At 42.7% G+C, this 17,014-nt stretch overlaps 3 protein-coding genes across 3 annotated transcripts; 2 read left to right on the forward strand and 1 right to left on the reverse strand.

Annotated features, from left to right (window-relative positions):
- On the forward strand, positions 1-1,085 carry LOC107278421 (RING-H2 finger protein ATL74). Its single transcript, XM_015769410.3, has one exon. It carries the CDS (start codon positions 272-274, stop codon positions 911-913), a length of 642 nt encoding a protein of 213 aa, XP_015624896.1. The 5' UTR covers positions 1-271; the 3' UTR covers positions 914-1,085.
- A 5,964-nt stretch (positions 1,086-7,049) lies between these two features.
- LOC112937910 (cytochrome b-c1 complex subunit 6) lies at positions 7,050-9,778 on the reverse strand. The gene is made up of 5 exons (XM_026023084.2): positions 9,748-9,778; positions 9,549-9,612; positions 8,095-8,179; positions 7,682-7,771; positions 7,050-7,375 (listed from the first exon to the last, which is right to left on the reverse strand). Coding segments are annotated over exons 2-5 (210 nt in total). The 5' UTR covers positions 9,551-9,612; positions 9,748-9,778; the 3' UTR covers positions 7,050-7,342.
- Positions 9,779-13,847: 4,069 nt separating this feature from the next.
- LOC4329595 (GPI-anchored protein LLG1) lies at positions 13,848-14,967 on the forward strand. The gene is made up of 3 exons (XM_015769587.3): positions 13,848-14,013; positions 14,145-14,237; positions 14,565-14,967. Exons 1-3 carry the CDS (start codon positions 13,914-13,916, stop codon positions 14,813-14,815), a joined length of 444 nt encoding a protein of 147 aa, XP_015625073.1. The 5' UTR covers positions 13,848-13,913; the 3' UTR covers positions 14,816-14,967.
- Positions 14,968-17,014: the final 2,047 nt, after the last annotated feature.

Raw genomic sequence — 17,014 nt, forward strand, 5'->3', positions numbered from 1 at the left:
CTTTCAGTCTTACTCTCACTTCACCACCCAGTAATTACTGCTTAAATCTGTTTGCCTTCACTGTTGCTGTTTATTAGTGCCTATATATACTTGCTCAGCCTCAGCTCATCAAAGACTTACCAATTACTACAGACTTCAAGAAGTTACAGTCTTTGTGTTCCAAAGAACAAGAGGGATTTTTGCTTAGGAAGGAAAGGAAATAGAATCACAGATTGGTTAGGAATTAAGCAGAGAGGTTTAGTTCAGTGTTGTGAGGTGAAGAAAGAAGAGAATGCAGGAAGGTTACGTGTACTCGAGGAGGGCGATGCTGCTGGCTCCGGCGTACGGACACGGGGATAGCTCCGCCGCCGCCGCCGCGGCCGGGGCGAGCCAGGTGATTGCCGGACAGGAGGCGCCGGCCGGCGGCGACGTCGTGGCGGGGCCCGCCGGGACGAGCAGCTTCGACGCGAACGTGGTGATGATCCTGGCCGTGCTCCTGTGCGCGCTCATCTGCGCGCTGGGGCTCAACTCGATCGTGCGGTGCGCGCTCCGGTGCTCGAGCGGCGGCCGGATGATGATGTCTTCGTCGTCGTCGGCGGCGGCGGGAGATGACGGCGAGCTGGGTCCGTCGGCGGCGGCGCAGGCCGCCGGGGTGCGGCGGAAGGCGCTGCGGGCGATGCCGACGATGGTGTACTCGGCGGCGGGCGGGCCGAGCCCGGCGTGCGCCATCTGCCTCGCCGACCTGGAGCCCGGCGAGCGCGTGCGCGTGCTGCCCAAGTGCAACCACGGCTTCCACGTCCGCTGCGTCGACCGCTGGCTCCTCGCGCGCTCCACCTGCCCGACGTGCCGGCAGCCGCTGTTCGCCACGCCGCCGGTCCGGCCGTTCCTCGCGCCTCTCCGGCCGGAAGGCTTCGTCACGCCGTACGATTTTTAAACTAGACAATAATTATTGGCTGCATTATTATTATGCAGGTTAGTTTTGTGGTGTTTGGCGTAATTGTAGATAAACAAGATTTGTATTAGAGGCGAACTTGTGAGTTACTTGCTTCTCTGGGTGTTCGGTCCATCGAATGGGTTATTCGAGTCTTCTCATTTCAACTCATGCATATGCATGGTTCTGTCTTTTAAGTGGTACTCTCTCAGTACCAAGAAATAGAGGTTTTACGGAAAAAAATTTGGTGGAGACCGGGTGTAATCGGCCTCATCTGCAGCCCCGCACTGGATGATTGCCACGTGGACTAGCTAAGAATCGAACGGGTCACGTGGCCCGATCGGCTCTAGGCGCTGTGCGAGGAGGATGCAGATGGCTTGGCTCCAGGCGTAGCGAAGACGCGGCTTTCAGCCTCGCCGACGGCTCGATTCAACACATATCGCGTCTCTTCGCCTGGATATCGGCTACATCGACGACCGTCTTTCTCCGTTCCCGTTCCAGGCGGCCGCCGCCGGTGAGCCGCGGCGCGTTTGGATGCACTTTAATTTTGATCGATTACGGCTTCGACGATGACCCTGCAGCGCGTTTTAATTTGCATGTTTTCTTCTCATGCCATGGAGAAGCGGCCGGCGACAGCACCTGACCCTCCTCGAGTCTAAACGGTGTTCAAGCGCTGTAGCCTCTACCTCTAGCTGGTCAGAAGCAATGTCGGTGGTGGAGCCGTGGTGCTCGGCACATTGGCCATGGTTTCCGCGGTGCTGGAGGAGGAGGAAGATGACGATCCCTGCAGCACCGGAGGAAGACGCAGGTCACTGCTCACCAGGCAAAGGAGATGCGCGCGATATATATGTGTCGAATCAAGCCGACGGAGAGCCTGAAAGACACGGCTGCTCGTGGAGCCAAGCTGCGTGCGTGTGTCCTCGTCACGCAGCGCCGGGAGCCGGGCCGAGCTAACCGTTTGATCCCTAGGTCATTCACGTGGCATCCATCCGGAGCAGGGCTATAGATGCGGCCGGTTACATCCGGTCTTCACCAAAATTTTTTCCGGTTTTACTGTGTTTGCATTCTAAAAAGGCAAAGATCCAACGCTCCACAATAAAAGGTACCACTTAAAAAGTATTTTAATATTGGCACATGTACTTAGGTAGTAAGGGTAAAAAGATAATATTCTAGTAGATAGAGAAGGGTATAATTGTCTAGTTCTTGGTATATAGGTACCGCATTGGTACTGGTAGTTGTCATCTCCATGACATTATTTACGTGTTCTTTTTGAGATTTACATTTTTTCCTTAAGAATAGATTCGCACAGTAATCATTCATTTCGTTTTTTACAAGTTTTGTAGAATTCACTAATTAACAAAATTTTATGTCTTAGGGAATTAAATAACTTATTTTATAATGTCATCCATACACTTAGATTTTAATACTGACCTGAAAATAACCATCTCCCTGATTTACCTCATATATGATAAAATGGAAACCACCCCCGATTGCATGTCCATTTATTGGGCATATATGTGCATGCATGCATCCACGGATTGCATGCCACTTTAGAAGGCATGCAATTGCCGCAACGTCCGCACCACATGCCAAATATCCAGAGATATATTCGTTGTAGATTGCACAAATACTCAACCATGACGACCGTGTCTCCTTGCGAGTGCACTTATTCAAACCCTTGAAGAAGAACAGGGGAGAACTCTGAATGAAATTGTGAGCTATGTAAATCAGTAATCAACTGTGTAAATGGAATCTTAGCGGATGCGCTTCGCCTTGCCATTGATCGGTCGACCTCATCTCCGCTTCAATCCTCAACCATGTTGATAGTTCTCCCTTTGTTTTTTTTCTAGTGAACCAATTCAAACCCTAGTAAGAACAAAGCGATGTGGGAGACGAGAAAGAAGACACAACCTGATTTTTTTTCCGTGTAGATCTAATTGATGCCTAGGTAGATTTACATTTTCTCTATCGTACAGTAATGATCAACGAAGCAAGGTATTCAATATATTCGACAATAATGGCAATATTTCACTAGTTAATTACTTCATTTTCATTGGTTATGATAATTTTTATTCCATACATTGCCCCTCTTTTGATCAACGGTGCATATTACTCTACCTCTTAATACCTCTAAGTACCTCACAAACACTGTAAAACCTCTCTAAAATATAAGAGATTTTAGTTGGATGAGACGTATCCTATTACTACGAAATCTATATAGTTATATTTTTAAAACAGAGGGAAGATACTTTAATCTATAGATCATTGGGTGAATGGTATTTTAGTTTAGAGGGTGACAAGTACTAGATCTGTCAATTACAACCGATTTAATCAACCGAAACTAGAGTTTTTGCATGTCATCACCCTAGTTTCCATTATTATGTGTTCTATCCTTTCTCAACTTTTACAACCTTGTTTTCCACGCGCACACTTTCTAAAATTGTTTCCAAAGAAAGTCTATAGGAAAGTTACTTATTAATCCATTTTAAGTTATTTTAAACTAAATACTTAATTAATTATGTGCTAATCTTTTATCCTGTTTTCCGTGCATGTGAGAGGTTCCCAACCTCTCGTCTCGAATACACCCTTTAGAGCAAGTTTAATAGTATAGCCTACTGTTAGCTCCAAATCACCTATAGTCAACTTAATAGCCAATTCATACAATAGTTATCTATGAATATATACTACACTATTAATACATGGTCTCATCTGTCATACAAACATTGTGTCTTAGAGTCCGTGCTGCATCTAGTTATAAATATGTAGCCTACTACTCTTCACTCTTTTCTTTTATCTTCCCAATATGTATTTATAGTTGGCTTATAGCATCTGCTATTGTACCTGCTCTTAGCCGCAACTCTTTCCCAAATTTTGACTAATTTGTGACCATTCATCAGTTCCAGAACCTATGGTATATCCCATACCTTACCGGAAAAACTTTGAACACTACTATCTATTGTAAACTATTTGATATTTCTAATGATATATTATAATGTTCTACAAGTACTATTTAAGAAAAATCTACCATATTTTTCTTACGTATCTAATATACTTTTTCATTAAAAATATACTGATGTTCTTCAAGTTAAGGGCTACTTTTTGGAAGGTTGATTTTTTTTAAATACGATAATAGAAAAAAACATAAGATTGGAATGCAATGTAAACGAATCCCGTAGAAATTGAAAACACAAAAAAAATTGAAAGATGATATGTCTGGAGAGCTGAAAGGAAAATAACACATGAATATGGAAGGATTTTAGAGAGAGATAGGAGAGATAAAGATAGAAGATGCATTGAACTTCTTAAAGGAAAAATAAAATGGGGTTTGACCTTATTTACTTAAGGGTATAGGAATGCACTCCAAATGAATTTGGCAATATGCAATCCTATGCTCCTAATAACCTACTTAGGAAAAAATTCCTTAGGATTTGAATCCTCTAGAATTCCTATAAAATTCCTTTAATTTAAAGGAGCCATAAGTTTTTTGAGGATGGTGATGGGTAAAAAATAAGGAATAAAGATTCCTTTGGAACAAAGGATTCTTGAATTTTGGAGGTTTTTAATCCTACGCATATGTGGTCATTTGGATAAAAGAAATAGCTACAAAAAATTGTATGAAATTCCTTTGGATTGGCTAAAAAAAAAAGGGATTTTAGAGAAATTTTAACATGAAGTCTAATTTCTTAGGAACAAAAATATCTTTTTTGTCTATCTCTATTTTCTGATCCCTGCATTTTTTTCCCTGTGCTTCATTCAAATGGTTATTCCTACATTTTTTCCAACGTTTCTTCAAGAGGGAGTTTCACAAAACCCCAACCCCAAATTTTGGGGTGTCCATGACACAAATCCTTAGGTTTTATAATTTGTTTCATGGAACCCCACATTTTGGGACAAAATATTTCATAAAATCCTGGATACGAAGTTTATATTGTTCCATTTAACTAATAAGTTTTTCTATAATTAATGAAAAAAGTTGAATGACATTTTTTTAAGTGCATATCCACGTATATACTTTTCAACAAGCATTGATCATTATCACATCGTTGTTTGATTGTTTACGTACATATTTAACCGATTATCCTATCATTATCAGGTTAGGATTATGACAATTTTTTGTGTAGTGCAAAATTGAGAAAAAAAAAGATGAGTAGAAATGGGATGTCTACTTTGAGTCAACTGATGTGAATCTATGTCAAAATAATCATATCAATAAAAAATAAAATATGAGGTTTATTGAAACATTTTACCACAAAACATGGGATTCCTTGAAACAAATCATAATCTCCGGTATTGGATGAATAGAATGGTTACTTCTGAGAGCAGGTGCAGTGTGTGCATGCTTAAAAGTTGCATTAGCCAATAGCAATGTCCGGGGATGTCATCATAAAAGCTACTCCCTTCACCCCCTAATATAAAGGATTTTTAACATTTTACCATTCATCTTATTCAAAAAAAATTTGGAATTATTATTTTTTTACTTACTTTATTATCCAAAGTACTTTAAGCACATCTTTTCATTTTTTATATTTGCACAAATTTTTTGAATAAGATGAGTGGTCAAACAGTGCAAGCAAAATGTCAAAATCTCTTATATTATGGGATAGAGGAAGTAGTATACAATAGCGAGGTGAATACAGAACAACTGAGAGGATCACCACTGGCTTAGGCTAATTTTGTTGCTTGTTGGTGGGAACTCATCCCTCGCGCATGTAGAATGGAGTGACTCGTTAATATATGATTAATTAAGTATTAGATATTTTTAAAAAATAATTAATATGGTTTTTTAAAACAATTTTCATATATAATTTTTTTTTAAAAAAACGTACTTTTTAATAGTTTGAAAACATGCACCTGAAAAAGGAAAAGGTTGAGTTAAAAACTTTAACAAAAAGATCTCGGCCCAGTTAACCAATCAAGCTACTGACCAAGGGAAAATGGCCTGTGTTATGGTGATAGTTTTCAATTGCTCATGGCACCTGCCTGCCTTTTCAGATGAAAGGGACATTCCGGTACTGTGGCAAAACTACCAAATAATGGTGTAGGAAATCTCACTTTGGAGGATAGCACATAAGCCGTCTTTGATTTTCCCACGGATCTTGTTCTTCTTCAATTCCTTTCTGACTTTCACAGTTATGGGATGCAATTAGCCGAGCAATCAGCATTGATGTATACTAGTAGTGGTTGCACGACTCCACTAAGGTGAAGAACACAATGGTTGGATAACGTATATTGTCTAACATTTGTGAAACAAAACAACAATGATGATCAATACAACATTTGAGCCCTTATTTGTGCTCAAAATTTTGTTTCACGAATGTATGTATGTTATCCTACCATCGTGTCCCTCGCAACATTTTCACTCTTTGGACACACAGTAATACAATGCAAATTAGATCAAAAATGAAAAACAGTAAACCAAGCACCCAAACACCTAAAAGGTGCCACACCTTATCGCACTGCCAAAAGGAGCTTCGGCAGCGTCCATGTCCTGGCATTTTCATTCGTACTGTCGTACACGAAAGATGTTAGCGTGCATCATCGCACGAGTTGGACGAGCACCAGAGAATCAGAATCTCTCTTTTTGTAACGTGTGAGCAGGGCACACCGGCCACTTACCATATGATCCACAACGTTACACCACTGAAACTGAAGGGAAAGGTCAGAAACAATATGTGTGCGACGCATCCAGCATCCAGATGGAGAATTCACCTGGGACAAACTGGTTTAACGTTGCACATCTGCTGAAGAAAATCGGATCGAAGTGGTCTCTTTTGTCAGCAAATGAGCTGTCGCTGCGTCGCCATTTGCACAAGCTGCAAGCAGTTCAACCAGCCTCCTCTATGACATACCAGATGGGCCTCGTCATCCGAGAACTTGAACCCAATCAGTATCTTGCGAGAATTTGAACCCCAACAGTCAATAATGGAAGTGCAAAATGGATTCATAGTCCCACATAGAGTACACATCATGGCACAACAGTTTGAAATATACTCCACAAAATCACAACATCTTGGAGCATTCTACTCGGATTATGTAGACACCAAAGATAAGAAATCGTTATTACCAGCTCGTGGTTTTTTTAACCCGATACACAAATCCAGACACTGGCATACGTGCAAAAAACAAGACAGAAGCAATATGGAAAAGGCAAATGACAGCATTCCGTGCTCATTCACAATCTGGGGATATATCAATTATGAACCGAAAGGGAAAAAGCATGAGCCAATAACGCAGTACGAACCCAGATGTAGAGAGTTCAATGCCTCTGGCAGAAATAAAAGTAAAGTGGCGGTTGAAAAACTGTCGTATTATCCGACAGGCAAAACTTTTTTTCTTACAGATATTAAGCACCTGACATGTCTACAGGGCGCAGAAACGATATGATTATTCTCACTGTTGCGTAAACGGTAGCAAGAGAGAACATTTTCCTTGTCATTTTAAGCTATCAAAAAGCTTCTCGGCAACCTGCATGGTAAAACATAACCAACATGAGCAAGATAGTTTTTACCATGATCCACAAGGAATCAGAAGAAAAACAGAATATCTAGGTCGCCAATTTTGGTGGATCTTATTAAGGTGCCAGTCAAGATTGAAGTAGATATTGACATTTCATGGCTAGTACATCTCTTTGATGTGAGTACTAAGTACCCATACCTGTTCACTTAGTTGGCTGGGATTTTCGGAAGGTTAAAATAGAAAATAGAGACAAGTGGTTTCTTTGGATCAACAATTCACTCAAATATAAGTGTATATATGGCAACAAGCACTCACATTTTTGTCGACACATTTCCAGTAATCGAAGTATTGACCAGTACAATGCTTCTGACCAGTCTCATCATCTTCAATTCTCTTGACACATTTCTGTGTGCACAACATAGAGTAGCATAAGATAAGATCCAGGCCCAGCAGTACCAAAGGTGCAGAAGAATAGCTATTCAGAAAGCAATAATGTACAGCAATATAGATAGCATGGAGCTTCTCCAAATAATGCTCGGATTGACTACATTTAGATAACAGTACTGATACATTAATATTGTGAAGTTGAAAACTAAGCACAAAACGCCAAATGTATCGGTTGGATATTAATAGCAAATTAATACTGCTATCTAGTTGAGATAGCTGGGCACATAGACCATAAAAACAAAATGAGAGTTCACCAACAGAAAAAAAAAAACAGCATATACCTGATATTCATACCACTGGTACACACACTTAGCCTTCGATCGATCCTCTAGGAGTGCCTTCGGGTCAGATACCTCCTCATCCGACCTGAATTAGAGTGCAAGGCTACAAGCTCAGGAATATAATAACAAAAAGTCGCACTATTTGTTATATAACTACCACAAATATCTTTGATGGAAAACCATAAAATGCAGGACAAGTTTCCAAATGCAATACCGGGTACTTGCCATGCATTTCAATAAATCAAACAATAAGATCTAAATTTGGAAAGAGTAATCACAATATTATGCAGTACTCTCTTTTTCCCAATAGCGCCTTAACCACCAGTGCATAAAACATGGATGCAAACGCAAAATATGATACACCGGTTTAATCTAATGAGATTGTACACAGTAAAGCTATAGTTTAAAGCAAGTCAACCTTTTTTTCAGAAACAAGCAAGTTGCATTTTGGTCAATCTAGAGTTACTTGATGTGTCCACGCATGGTGCACAAAGATGAGAAAACGATAAAACCGCAACAATAAAAAGAAGCTGTATAGGTGTAATGCAGATGGCAAGGCGCTGGAGTGTGTGCTCACACCCATTCGATCCCCATCGGCAGTCAGCGTGTGTGTTAAACTCTCTCTTAATTACATCGATATGAAAGGAGGAGCTTTCATATCCAGCTGTTAGAAAACAATAGAACTGAAACAATCAAAACTGACTTCTGCATGGGCACTAGTATAAATATTTGACGCTTTCAATCTTCAGAATCAGTTCCTACTAAGTTAACAGCACACAGGAGAGTTTGCTAATGTGCTTTGCTAAACTATGAAACGGTAAGCACCATAGTTTGATGCTTTCGGTCTTCAGAATAAGTTTTGCACTGAAGGTATCATCACATAAGACTATAAGTGTTTGCATTGCAGGTGTGCTTTGCTAAAGTATGAATCAAAAGAACTTCAAGCGTCAGCATCATAATGCAGATGTAGAAGGAACCTAATCAATTATAGCCAATGCTAGGCTTCATGAATGACATGGGAATTGGATATGGGTGCTGGGCAACCAGAATTAGCACAGCATAAACAAAAACATATGGAGGACGAGATAATCAGATAGGAAAACTCTCACTTTTTTTACTAGATCCATATCACTCTGCCCTGCGACCTCGCAAGAATCACGCGTGGCTACATCGCATCCATTCGCTGCAACTCCCCACGACACAAAAGCCATCCACCGACAGAAAAATACGGCCGTGAAAATTCGGTCGGAGCAACCGCGATGCAAGTTCACTGAATCCCCCTACGATCATGGCGCCCGAATCGTTCCAAATCAAAACCAATCAATCCCCCAAACGCATGGCCAATGCAGCACGCCCGATCCGTTCCAACCAAACAGGAGACCGACCGACCGACCGATCGACTACCAAGCAAGACAGAAAAAATTGAAGGGGACGGGATCAGGTGAGAGACTCACATGCTCGCGACGGCCGCCGGCGAGGCGACGCGACCCCCTCGACGAAGGAAGATCCGGATTCCAACTGCAGAAAACGGCGGCGATCAGAGAAAGCGGGGAAAGGAAAGAGAGAGAGAAAAATAAACAGCGCGCTGATCAGCAGAATACGACGGCGGCGGGGGAGGGGGATCGGTCGGATCTAGTAGACAGGAAGGATTACCGGAGCGGCGGCGAGGGCGGAGGGCGGCGGCGGCGGAGGATGGTGGGGAGGCGAGGGAGGGATGAGGTGAGGGGTGAGGAGGAGGAGGAGAAGAAGATTCCGGACCCTTGGGTGGGCCGGGCCGGGCCGGGCCCTGTGGGCAGGCGTGGGGAGGAAGCTGCTGAGATGGGCCGATTAGTAGGCCCGTAGGAGAGCCACAAAGGTAGGAAACGTTCGCAAGAGATCCCTCATTTCTTCGTCGAGTTCCAAAACGGTCCCTAAACCGAAATCTATCTTATTATGAATTTGATGATGTTCACTAACTCCTAAAATTTAACATGCAACTGTGTCGTATTATCATCCACTAGCAGTTATTATCTAGAGTACATTAAATCAAATGCAAGTATGCTGCATCATCACCCACTCGCAATTATTATCTAGAGTATTTTAAATATCATACAAATATGACATATCATTTACATTTTTTTTTAATTTTTAGAACTCAATATGAAAGAATATCAAATTATTATATTCACATCATTTTTACATTATTTAGATATATACATCTACCATTTCTATAATGTATAGCATACATTCATCCACATATTCCGCAACAAACCTAAGTATCAACTAATACCAAGATATTTCGGCTATGGTTGGCCGGTTGTTGGACCATGTATGGGCAACCACCATGAAAAGAAGAGAATGTCTAAACCTAGCATACCAAACGCAGTAAAATGCATGTACCATTGGTACTATAACTTTAACTTGTAAGGTGAGTGCACATTAGTCGTTAATCTTGTAAATTGCTCAAGTAAATCGCTCAACTTGTGTGCTGAGGGTGCAAATATTATAGAATACATGTCACATGGAATATTTGTTGCTAAATTAAAAACCCTATTGGTATAAGATGATGCACTTGTGAACCGTATGGGTAGAACAAGGTTGCAAGTTTCAAGTTTAGAAAATGCAAATTAAATTCCATATTCTTACATGAGCTCCTATATGCATATGATTTCTGGTCAACAAAATTGCATAGTGCTTAGCAATAAAAAACTGAATTCATCTTAAACTAGATTTTACTATCAATACTATTACACCATTGGCTTATTTGTAGTCATCTTTATGAAAGAAATTAATATGACATCTAATTTAGAAGATTAACGTCCCACACAACATATGTTTTATGTTATTTGCATCTCAGAAACAAAATGGGTGACTCGTTTGAGCAATTTGAAAAATAAGTGACTTAATTGCACTCATCTTACATTGGTATAGCTTATTCTACCATATAGTTCACCAACACGGTCCTACATACTTCATACTTCATTCATCAAATCCAACATCCTAAAATCATCCAACGCATCACATCCAACATCTCAGATCTGCTCCCTTCCCCTCCTACCTTTCCCAAAATGTCATGTCCTTCGGAAAAGAAGTCCTACAATCTCCTCCCCTCATCGCGTGGCTCCCACATTATTGTCACCCTACGCACGATGCATCACCGTCTCACCGCATAAGTTGCCTTTCCATCCCCAGCATCAATGATCAGTATCCTCGGTCTTCATTCTTGCCATCCTGTCACCTCGCCACCACAGATAAGGGCTTCTCCTCTTTGTTTCCCCTGCTTGGCTGCTTGCGTATTCTCCAATGCAGCGACGTCTACTTGACCCGTCTCCTGAACCAGCGCCGGCGAGCCCATAGTGCGGGAGCTTGTCCATCTCTCCCCCTGTCGCTGTCACCTTCCACATAGTTGCCAACGGTGAGGTTTTGGCTCTTGTGCCTTTCATCTCCTTGGTTTATTTCTTACTTTTGTTGGGTTGATTTGGTGGAGTTGGTGAGAGAATGGGCATTTGTTCATTTGGTGTGCGATCTTTTAGGAGGGTTTTTTTTTTGTGGGGTTTTGGGTATAGTGCAATTTGTTAGCGATGGTGTGGAATCCGAACAAGCGATGTGAGAGCAGAGTGGCTGATGCAGCTTGGGTAGGTTTTGCATAGCTCCTATGAATGGAAATGATGGATTTGGTGGCCATGATAGAGGTTTTGCCTGTAGGGGTGGGCAAAGACCGAACCGAAGAACCGAACCGAAAAGACCGAGACCGAGACCGAGAAATTCGGTTAGTAGTTCGGTCTTGGCCATTAAAAGACCAAAATTTATTCGGGTAATTCGGTCATTGCCCTCGGTTAACCGAATTAACCGAGAAAACCGAATTTTGGCCCAATAAGCCTAGGAGGCCCAATAAGCCCAATAAACTACTAAACCCTAGAGGCAACCACACATCCAATCCCTCCTCCCACCAGCCTCACGCAGCGCCGCCTCTCCCCATCACGTCGCACTCGGCTCGGTCACACCGTCTCCGCCTTCTGCCTCCACCGCGTCGCCTCCGCTTCCACGGTGCCTCCGCCGCCTCTGCCTTCCGCCTCCACAATACCGACTCTGCCTTTCCGCCTCCACTGCGGCGGCGCCGCCTCCACCTCCGCAGCTTCGCCTTCCGCCTCCACGGCGCCGCCTCCACTCTCCGCCCTCCACGCTCCGCCCGTCTGCCTCCATCGCGCCACCTCCGCCGGGCGCCAGCCCGTCCTCGACCTCCATCACGCCGGCGCCGCCTCTGTCGGTCCGTCCTCGACCTCCATCGTGCAGACGCCGCCTCCGCCGGTCCGTCCTCCACGAACCCGCCTCTGCCTCAACGCCACCACCACGTCGCCTCCGTCTCCAGCCAGACTGCGGTGGGGGATTCGATGCGTTCGCGTTTGAGCCGGTCCCCCTCTGTCAAAATTCGGTTAGACCGAGACCGAGACCGAATTTGTCGGTCCTGAGTTTTTTTGGAAGAAATTCGGTCCTCACTTTTCAAAGACCGAAATGACCGAAAGGCCGAAGACCGAGACCGAATTTTTCGGTCAGACCGAACGCCCACCCCTATTTGCCGGTGCCAAAGCCGCAGCGCTCGGTGCTTGAACATGATGAGCCATCCACTTATGGGGAGCAGGAGGAGCCCAAGGAGAGTGCCGGTCGGCAACAGGACGGTAAGAGGAAATGAGACGAGGAAAAGCAGGAGCCAGTGGCGCAGAATTCACTGAAGCTGGTTAGGAAGGGCCCTGAGGTCGTGTACTTAGATAGGAAGCGATGCCTGTGATTGCACTCTTCCCATTGTCATTGGACATGCTCATGCTACAGAGGTGAAGTCCATGGCAATGGGAAGAGTGCGAAGCTGAGGGTGAATGGCATTCAATAGCCATTACCTTGACCTTGTCCAGGTTACTTTTTATATCTTAATGTCCAACATATTGGCGATGGCTCCATGGCAGGCATCGTCCTCGACGCTAAAGGTCAGTGCACCCTCCCCATTTTGTCTTCTCCCTCCTCCCATCCTCTATCCCTCTCATCTTGCCACCAGCAGTTGTCCTGCGGGGCAGTGGGTGATCGTACTTCTTCACGGTGACCAGCGGTAGCGAGTGGTCTTGAATTTCCAAATCCATGTGATGAATTCAATATTGGTTCTGTGATGTTTTATTTTATGATTTTTTTTTTGTTGCGTATCTATTTCATTTATTTTTTGAGGAATTCCAATCATGGCTTAATTTCTATGATGAACTTGTGACTTGCTTTTCGATTTATTTTTAGTGGATTTGGATCATTGGCTCGAATCGTGTTGAGCCACTTTTTTTTTTTTACAAATCGAGCCGAGACTCTAGTCAACGGTGCAGCCTGACGGGTGCAAATTGCCAAATCCTACACCCACGTGGGGTTGACAACCGACACCGAAAGGGTTTTCTATAGCAATGATTCAATTTGAAAACTTAATAATAGACTCAATTAGCAATTACTTCATTTGAAGTAACTTCATAGTTTTCACTTCACCATCTAAAGCAAGCAAGATTTGGTGGTGCTTGGTACTTCTCAAAGATGGTAAAATCTCCTTCATTGTATACTTAGAAACCATCGAGAACTGCAAACTAATTATAGGTGCTGTTGTTTCTGTATTTGCCAAAAAAAAAAACTACTTCTCCTTGCCCTCAAAACAATGAGGTCCACGATAGACACTAAACCAGGATTAACCACATTTTATCACCATATATTCACAGCCTATAAAAACACTCCATGGTTGGTCAGTTTTCACTAACCAATCAATAAAAAGCGTTCCCTTCTTCCTCCCATTAAATTTTCTCTCGTAATTAAATTTGACAGGCATGGGTTCTTCCGTCGGTGCCACTATTTTCTACTGCGTCGCATTGTCCATGGTCATCGTGATGACCCAATTGCCCCCCACCGAAGCAGACTCTGTAGCAGGTAGTAGCACATGCATGACTCCTGCAAAAAAATAAATAAATACTGATCAGCTAATAACTAACTCCGCACATATCGCCTTTCCTTTTGGTGCACATATTGATCACGCACACTCTTGTGGACATGCATTCCAGCGGCAGAGTTCGCGTCCTCCGACCTGAAGGCGGACAAGTTGACCTCGCGCAAGCTGATGGGCGCCGCTAACGCGCCGGCGCCGGCGCCGCTAGGTAATCGACCATACTAGTAGTTGCAATTTTGGTTCAAAATTTCGGACCCCCCAGTACAAGTGATTATCTCGACCGAAATTTTCAGTTTTTCTCAATTTTCTACGAATTAGATTAAAATTTAGTTAAATAATCAATCCAAAAGGTGTCAAAAATCCCAAAATTTCAAGAATTTTGGTTGTACCAAAATGACCGAAATTTCCGGTGAAATCAAAATTGAAAACCCTGAACCATACTACCGCGTCCATGTATGTGTGGTTAATAGCTTGGCGATATATATGGGTGATCTAACGCGTGCGTGCATGGTGTGGCATGTGGCACACAACACAGGGATGTGCCCAGTGCGGTTCGACGAGATGAAGGGGCCATTCACCGAGCTAGGAAAGAAGTGCAAGGCGGCATCGGTGACGGAGTGTTGCGACGCGTTCAAGGAGATCGCGTGCCCACACAACACGCTGCTCAACGACCTCAACAATGGGTGTGGGGACGATATGTTCTACTTCATCCACACCTACGGCCGCCTGCCGCCCGGAACCATCTTCAAGAAATGTGTCGAGGGACCCTATGGGATGAAGTGCTGAGCTCGGTCCATATCACTCCATTGTTGCTAGCTTTTGGCCTGATTTGTACTCTACCTAACAACAAATGACCCTTTCGCTGCCTTGCAATGTAATTAAGAACTGTGTATAATTAAACTTGCTTTTATTACTTCAAAATGCATTGCACTACAAAAGGTTTATTATAACTTTCTCCCAGGATGTGGGTTATGCTGAACACTAATACATCTAATTATTATAAGGGATTGCGGCTTTTGTTAGAAAAAAAACTAAATTTTATAAATTCTGGTCTATTTGATCGCTTTGAGATTTGTACAACAACCAAAAACCTATCTTTTTTTCCTCCTTCCCATCCTTAGTCCCGCTCACCGCCGCCGCTTTCATATGCTCATGTACGCTTCTCTGCCTCATGTGGCATTGACACCCTGCCTCGTCAGCTGGTGGGTTGAGGTCAAAGGCGCCGGCGTGGACCACTGAGAAAAAAATGGAGGACTGGTGCCGACAGTTCATCACGAAAGAAAAAAATTCACAGTGCCCCTGCCCTACTGTCTTCGTAGAATGATGTTGTAACCATCATTTAGAATGAGGAGGATGCAACCATCACGTAGAATGAGGAGCACCTTTCCCTCGTGCTCGTCACAGTTACGCATGACGTCTCCTACTAGGGTGCATCATCCACAGGTAATCTGTGGATGTACTGTATAGAAACTCCATGACGTTGGCTACCGGTATATTGCCATAAGATGAACGAACACATTAATAGCTCAATGAAAGCAATCAATTAATATTAGTTATGTATGATAGATAGACAAACATACAGATAGATGTTGCCATATGCCATAATTTTGACCATGACGTAAATCTAAAGGGTTCGCCAACACAACTAGATATACCTCTACAGAGTATTTGCATGCCAAGCTATGTCTATACTATAGTGGTATAGTGGTATTATTCGTTTTGTCACACCACCCCTACCATTATTATTTGGGTTCCACAGTCTATACTATTACACCATCCTTTAATGATTTATCTCTCGTTTCGCAGTTGGCTTTCCCCAAATTTTAAAATCAACTACTTGTTTAATAAGGAAAATCATAAAAGTACTACTTAGACTAAATATATGCTTAATTGATTTAATAAGCTATAAACACAATTTGTTTTCCATTGTAACGTATGGGCTCTTGAATAGTGTACTTTACTATACCAAAAGAAATAGTAATAACAAAGTATTTATAGTTATAGATTGATTTGGCTTGTAAAAAAAGTAGCATGCTAATAATGTTTTGGAGCGAATAAACAAAAATTTTGACGTAACTTTTGGCATCTTTGGCCTTTTTTTTGGGAGTGAATCGAAGAGACTGTTCGGGCATCCTTGTTTCCATCAAGGACAGTAATCACGGAAAACAGAGCGATCCATTATCATATGATTAATTAAGTATTAGCTAATTTATTTTCAAAAATAGATTAATTTTATTTTTATAAGTAACTTTTGTATAAAAACTTTTAAAAAAACATACCGTTTAACGGTTTGATAAACGTGCGCGCGGAAAACGAGGAGGGGTTAGAAAAAAGGGTGCCAAACACACCCGTACTGTCTTGTGTCGACTACATACAACTTAAATCCGTTAGCAATGGTAGAGAGCGAAGTAGCTTGCACTAAAGAAAGAGAAGCCCAGGCTGACTCTCTCAAGCCTGCACTGCACTGCACGTATTGAAACTTCAAGAGAGCTCAAATTGATGAGTGCTAATTAAGGCCGTGTTTAGTTGTTTTGGCAAAAAGAAAATTAACGTATATGAATACACATTTGAAGTATTAAATATAGACTAATAACAAAAGAAATTATATATTTCGCATGTAAACGGCGAGACAAATCTATTAAGCCTAATTAAACCGTCATTAGCAAATATTTACTGTAGCACCACGTTATCAAATCATGGCGTAATTATGTTCAAAAGATTCGTCTTGCAATTTACATGCAAACCGTGCAATTGGGTTTCTTTCGTTCACATTTAATGCTTCGTGCATATGTCCAAATATTTGATGTGACGGAAAAGTTGGAAGTTTGAAGGGAACTGAACAGAGCCTAAACATAATTCAAGTAAGGCGAGAGATGGCGCCGAACGAAGCAGACGGCGCGCCAAGTCTCCACCGGCGGCAAGGCGCCGATCGAGGAAGCAGCGCGCTGGCGACGAAGAAGCCGCACCGCTTCCGCCCGGGCACCG

This window comes from Oryza sativa, chromosome 2 (genome assembly GCF_034140825.1).
Source record: "Oryza sativa Japonica Group chromosome 2, ASM3414082v1".
Lineage (NCBI taxonomy): Eukaryota > Viridiplantae > Streptophyta > Magnoliopsida > Poales > Poaceae > Oryza > Oryza sativa.